The 6,938-nt window shown below is 39.2% G+C and overlaps 1 protein-coding gene across 1 annotated transcript; it reads right to left on the reverse strand.

Annotated features, from left to right (window-relative positions):
- Positions 1-5,175: 5,175 nt before the first annotated feature.
- On the reverse strand, positions 5,176-6,446 carry LOC103698117 (mavicyanin-like). The gene is made up of 2 exons (XM_008780092.4): positions 6,208-6,446; positions 5,176-5,748 (listed from the first exon to the last, which is right to left on the reverse strand). The coding sequence occupies exons 1-2, from the start codon at positions 6,371-6,373 to the stop codon at positions 5,396-5,398; spliced, it is 519 nt and encodes a 172-aa protein (XP_008778314.2). The 5' UTR covers positions 6,374-6,446; the 3' UTR covers positions 5,176-5,395.
- Between the last annotated feature and the right edge of the window lie 492 nt (positions 6,447-6,938).

Below are 6,938 nucleotides of genomic sequence, written 5' to 3' on the forward strand. Positions count from 1 at the left end.
GAGGGGTCTTCCCCACGGGCCTCGGCTCCGTGGAGTACCGCCCCCTGAAGGGCGTCTTCACGCCCATCGTTGCTCCCTACGACGGTCAGTGCCGGACGTCAGTCATGATGTCGGAGAGCATGAGGGAGAAGGCGGCGGCAGTGGCTGAGGCGTGGAGGAAAAAAAAAAGAGAAGCTTGGAGGAGGAGGGGGAGGACTGGGCATTTCGGAGGCCCAGTTTTCTGAAAATGGTGGTGATTATTTGTTTGAGCTCAAGATTCGAGGAAGAGTTGTTGAAGAAATTGGTACTGGAGTATGCCTCCAGGATAGAGATGGGGAAGCTTCCTAGGGCTTAGGGTTTGGGAAGAAATTGATCGGGAACGATTCGCAAGACAGAAAATGGTTGAGCTGGATTCTTGGCACCGCAATTTCTAACAGAGGTGTAAATTAGTAGCATTGTAGCTGTGTTGGATTATAATAGAAATAAGGATTATGATTATATATACGTGTTATTGATTTGTACTATTGAATTTGCAATGTAAATTTTACATCGATAAATTTGATTTGATATGTGATGGCATGATTTATATGATTTCTTGTACGAATATATTTATATGAATATTATATGTATCAGTTATTGAAAGTATGATTATGTGAACAATTATATCCTGAAATCGAGAGAATGAATTATGTAAGTAGAAATTAATTTGGCAAAAGTAATATATAAATCAGACGGATAAGATATGATTTGGACTAACCTTGTCATGAGATAGCTTTTACGAGCTTATATATGGAATAGCCTCTACAAGCTTATGCGTGGAATGGCCTCTACGAGCTTATACATGAGATAGCCTTCATGGGCTTACGCGTAGGATAGCATCTATGAGCTTACGCATGGGATAGCCTCTACGAGCTTATGTGTGGAATAACATCCACGGACTTACGTGTGGGATTTTGTCAGTCCTGCATTGGGTCATGATCTAGGTTAGTCCAAAGTTAGAAAAAAATATTGCTATGAAACCTGCAAACCAAGTTAATAAAAAATGGATGATATGATATAGAAAATTATTGTTGAACAATTGGTTAAATTTGATATATATATATATATATATATGTGTGTGTGTGTGTGTTTCTTTGATAAGATGATAATGAGGGCTTATATGCGTATTGTTTGTATAAGCTTTCCAAGTATTGATATGATATTCATTGTATCTAGTATTATTTATTTGATTATTTTTCTATACTTATGGTGTAGCGATTCAGGATTGTTATTATGCTGGAAAAGCTCATATCCTTTCTTGTATTTTTTTTTCCAGAGTTGCAGGTTGTATAGTACTTAGTTATGGTTGAGATCACATGTGGAAGGGATAAATAAATAGAGCATCATTGCTTTCTGTTGAATGAATGAATTTAATTATGTACAAGTGTAACAACCCAGGACCTCATCCAAAATGGCTAGCCGGAATGTATTATTTGGGTTCCTTAATCCTGTATAAGTACCCAAGATCTACCCAGTGAATAACCGATGTGAGACTAAACACACGCCCGCACGAATTCTCATATACTCCCCCCGTTCAAGTCCTGACGTCCTCGTCAGGCTAAGGGTTCATATCTATTCAAATCTAATCACAAACACCACGATTGGCCCGTGGTCAGCCCCAATAGATTTGTGCTGCAGTGTCCCCTAATCCACATTGGTTATGAATCAGGTCCGCTCTGATACCATTTGTAACAACCCAAGACCTCACCTAAAATGGCTAGCCGGAAGATATTATTTGGATTCCTTAATCCTGTATAAGTACACAAAATCTACCCAGCGAATAACTGATGTGCGACTAAACACACGCCTACACGGGTTCTCACAACAAATTTGTTATTTGTTATGAATTGAGGTCATTATTGTTCTCATATAATGGGGTTGTGTTAAATCTTTCAAGCTTTGCATATTCTCTGGGTCTTACTCTAGAATGTATGCGGCCGTGTCATGTGACTAACCCAGATGGCGGGTTCAGAGCGCGACAACAATATGCTTTAAACGGAAGAGTAGAACTAACAACTGTTTGCATGGATTTCAAAATAATCAAAATCTATACTCTTCATAACTTATATTGGGCTGCAAATTTCTGTAGATAGCTGTCCTTCTCATTAACATTTAAAATGATCAGATTTTCAAGTACTTCATTAGGCTAGTCTACCTGCGACATGAATTCGAGTGTGTGAAACTTTAGCTTTTATCTTCTTGTTGCAATTGAATGGCAAATTCGCAGCAATTCAGATACAGCTTTTTTGCCTTGTTGAAAGCTACCACTGTGGCTGAAGAACCCAGCATTTTAAATTTCAAATTGTCTTATCTTTAGCTCAGAAAATGCCCCTATTTAATCATTCAACCATCTTGAGCAGCCTCATCTCCATACGCGAAAACATTTTATTACACAAAGAATTAAATATTGAGGAAGATAAAAATTCATAAATGACCTCTGCACATCTGAGTTCCAGTGTTGGTTCCATACGTCATTAGAGCTAAATTTACAAAAAACATCGAACTAGAAAGTTTGAAGTCAACCCTGAAAGAGGATATAACATAGGGCATACAAACACTCTCAAGAACCTGCTACAACATGATGCAATTTTTTCATCATCAAGAGATCATCAAGAGTTAGCAAAATTAGTATTCAAAATTAAGGAGATAAAGACATGATCCTATTACTAGTCACAAGTCATTCCACTGGCTTTTTTAGTATTTGCCATGTAAATATGCTAGGTCCCACACATGAACGGCACCAGCGACAAGCTCTCTGAATGAGAGACTTTTTGGTGTGATCAGTGTCAAAACAGCCTCCATTTCAGTACTTAAAATAGATGGTCCAAGGGGTCACAAAATCAAAATCCAAAAAAAAAAAAAAGCTTGTTAGACTTCCAAGTCTCGATCATGGAAAAATTTATCTAACATTTTTATGGACCACGAATACCTCAACCAGATAGCACCTTAGTATTCAGTCACCTTTCACCTTACAGCGCTATGCCAATTACTCCCATTTCTTTTTCTAAGAAACGCTTTGAATTCAATGGCGCAACAAACCTAATCAGACTTAAAGGTTAAGTCTCCATGTACATGTCAAACAAGCTCTGTTTCTCTTACTTAGACTTAAGATCAGTTTGAGCAGGTTAGTTGAGCCATCACCTTAAATGTGGGTCCTTATCATCTTAACATAGGAAGTAACATCAAAATAGAACAAGACATTGGGAATCATGGTCAACAAGAAGAAAAAACAATAGTGTGGTTGGTAATGTGACTTTATCCTACAAGCTGCTTCACCCTGCTCTAGGCCTTTTGCTTATCTACTGATGTTGCTTTTCCCATTTCATGCATATTTTTCCCATTTGGTCAAAGAAGGACATCAATTTCATCTGTTTTCCACTTGTCATCTACCTTCTTTCTTTTCCTTTCTTTCCAAGAGGCTGCTGGAATTTTTCAATTTTACTCATGGATGTCTTTTATTTTTCATTAAAAAACTCAAAGGCTATTCATTAGCTAGTGCAAGGTTTGGGACATATATATATATATATATATATGGACATATATAGTCCTTGTCAAGACTTGTAACAGAACTATTTATTTGCATTATTTGTTAACTAATCTACTCCAAGGTTATCTTTGAGATAATCTCCTTTTTTGTTGGCTATGCCTATCTCAGGTTTACCATGGCATGCACCAAGCCATGTCTCTCTTGTCTCTTGGTGCACGCCATGAGGCTTTGGGGATCAGACTCCATGAGATATCTGATTAAGGCCCCTTTACACAACTTTGCCTCTTGCTATCAAAATATTAGAAGCATAAATAGATTTGAGGATTATTAAGATAAGTTCATCTTGTCCATATCAAATGATACCTTCAATTCCTGCATTGTGACATGTTTCAAAATATGATGCATCGGTGTTTTAACTTTTCTCATAATCAAGTGTGATCCGGTCAACCATTTAAGACCTTGATGAGGCATTCTTATTGGAATCTCACCTCGGTATGAGCCTAGCATCCTCACCAGATGAAACTTCCATCATTGAAAATCAGGAAAAAAATGCCAATGTTAATTTTGTCAACGTTATTTGCCAGTAGACTTTGGAAACTTGATCTCTTACCAGATTATTCAAGGTGTATCCTGAACATCTTCCCACCTTAGGAATTGTTTACATTAGAGATGCTTCCTTTTGGTAGCTGAAGTGATGAACACCCAATTCTATCCACAAAGGGAGTTGGTGCAAGATTTGGGAGATCTAAGGGGTCCCATGTCATAAGAAAATCAGCTTTATGACTAATTTGGTCTGCATAGGTTTTTTTCCAATAGAAAATATCTTATTAAACATGATTTGATTGTTTTACCAAAAAAAAATTGATTTGATTGTGATGCTATCGGCAGTGACAACTTCAGTTACCATATTTTATTAAATGTTTGGCAATTGCATTCCATGCTTGAGTTGCATCCCAATGATCTGTCATGTTCAAACATAGTGGAAATTTGAACCTGAGTAAATTATAGTAGCGATGGATAATTTTCCCCATATATATATATATGTGTGTGTGTGTGTGTTTTACTTCTATCTCTGGTGATACTTCAACTAAATTTCTCCAAATTCCCATTCCAATAAACCCCTCTCTATTTCTTTATGTAAGAGTCAATGAGGCTCTCTCTCTCTCTCTTGCCCTGTTTTTTCTCTGGATCACCATCCACTGCAGTGTGCGGGCTGCGCCGCAGAATACTATGCTGCCTTTGATGGTTGCTGCCATTAGAAAATGGATGGCTATCAAATAATGCAGGCTATATATAACATAGTATGTGCTCATAGACTGCCTTGTTTGACGGTCATCCAGATGGCTATCGAAGGCTCCACAGCACTCTGCAATGCAGCCCAAGCATGGTATGGGATCTGTTTGTTTTTTTAGGTCTCTTCCTCTCTCTGAATCACATTTTCTGCATGATTTGGTATGAAACCTGAAAGAGGACACTGAAATGATAATATTCAACAAATTCGCTTAGCCTCTTTTCACCAACTTCATGTGCTATCTTCCTACTCCCAAGTCCCACCTTCCCTAGATTGAATTGTTTATAAGAAGACCATGTTTAGTTCTTTATGCGAAAGGTACCATCCATCCATACATCATCAACTACCTAATCCCTTTAAAACACCCAAAGCAACAAAATAAAAACATATCAACCAGAATAATATCCCTTAAACCATCATGCCAGATATTCCAATTTGTAACAGCCAATCACACTCAAATAAAGCTAAGTTCAAGACAATTAATACATAAGTAACCAACCACGCTGCAAAAGCATTCTCCCAGCACAATGATCTAGCCACCTAGCATACAAGAAATGACTCAATAGAGTATAAGAGCACTGTCTCCACCCTGGCCAGGCCTAGAAGAGTAGCACCACCAATCCGGCGAGCGACGCCACCGCCGAGGCCGGCGCAAGGCCTGGAGCGCTGGAGTGGTTGCCGTTGGTGGTAGAGGAGGGTGGGCTGGGTGTGGAGGTGGATGGAGGGGGGGGTGTGGAAGGCGAGCCGGACGATCCGACGGTGACTGCGACCTTCATTCCAAGGCCGCAGTGACCGGATATGGAGCAGATGTAGTAGCGTGTGCCCGTCGTCTTGAGTTGGATAGTTGTTGGCCCATTGGTCTCGCTGCTGATGGCGTTGCTCGATGAGCAGGAATCGTAGTCGCCCGAGTTCACCTCGGTCACGGTGTGAGCCCCGGTCGCATAGTTGAACACTGCAGTAGCCAGCAGAGTGGACTGGATGAGATTTGGTTAACATAATATATATATATATATATATATATATATATATATATATATATATATATATATATATATATATATATATATGAGCTTAAATTTGATATGCATGCTATATGTGAATGCAAAATGTTCATGATCAGCTTTATTCCAGTTCTTTTTAAAGTTGGTTATGGGGCACTACTAATGAAGAAAATACTCAGAAAAAGAGGGAAAAGTCTAGAGCATAAATCCATTATTGTGAATTGTATCAAGATGCCTCCATATGTCGTTTCATGAAACACTAACTTTGTTAGAACAAGTGTTACCTATAAGAGGAAAGCTGGAACCTAAAATACTTATGAAGCCCATACACAAGCATCTTTTGGTTTTAGTCAGATATCTGGCAAGTATTACAAAACGTAAAGTTAGAGAAAAAGGCCACAGAGACTAACAGAGGCTATCACCAACGGTGAAGGTCTTGCCGCTGGTCCAATCAGTGTAATTGATGCCCGTGTTCCAGCCCGATGAACCGCCAACGGTGTAGACGGTGGCCGAGCCCCATGCAGCACAACTCAGGAGGAGAAGAGCACCCAAGGCTATAGAAGTGTAGCCAGCCATTTTGGAGCTTGTTCAAAAAGAAGAGAGGTTGTGAGATGGCGAGAGGGAGTTGCACATTTGATATGAGAGGTTAGGAGGGTCCTTAAATAAAGTTTTGAGGGGCGGCTTGGTTGGACATTGGAGTGCGTAGGAGTAGGTCCATTTTGTCTAATATTCTTATAAGCTTTACTAGTTTTTTAAGTCTATAATCGATGGGAATACCTTTGGAAAGACTCCATGCCTACCAAAGGGGCGGCCACAACTCTTAGCTATCCGTTCTCTCCTCCAGGTTTTAGGATCCATAACTGCTATGATGGCGATACATGGCAGGGCTGGTCCAAAGACTGGAAATATTTACATGAACCTAATTAAAGTAATAGTATGAGGCTTCAACAGTCCCACCCCGGATTTTTAATATTGATGACACTAGCTAATACTGGTCATGAGTCTAAACTTACACCAGTAAGATGGTGTACCAAATGTATTCAAATGGATCCTTACATCTTGGCTGATCACAGCAAAGAACGATAATGTTATTTTTTCTGGACACCGACCAAAAATATTTATTTGCCCTTGTGAAGTAATC

Source organism: Phoenix dactylifera, unplaced genomic scaffold (assembly GCF_009389715.1).
Source record: "Phoenix dactylifera cultivar Barhee BC4 unplaced genomic scaffold, palm_55x_up_171113_PBpolish2nd_filt_p 000153F, whole genome shotgun sequence".
In the NCBI taxonomy this organism is placed as follows: domain Eukaryota; kingdom Viridiplantae; phylum Streptophyta; class Magnoliopsida; order Arecales; family Arecaceae; genus Phoenix; species Phoenix dactylifera.

Excerpts from the sequence above, each read along its gene's own strand:
- LOC103698117 (XM_008780092.4), bottom strand. The coding sequence starts at position 6,373 with ATGGCTGGCTACACTTCTATAGCCTTGGGTGCTCTTCTCCTCCTGAGT. Across the intron at positions 5,749-6,207 it reads CACCGTTGGTGATAGCCTCT|TGTTCAACTATGCGACCGGG; the intron begins GTTAGTCTCTGT and ends TGGCTACTGCAG.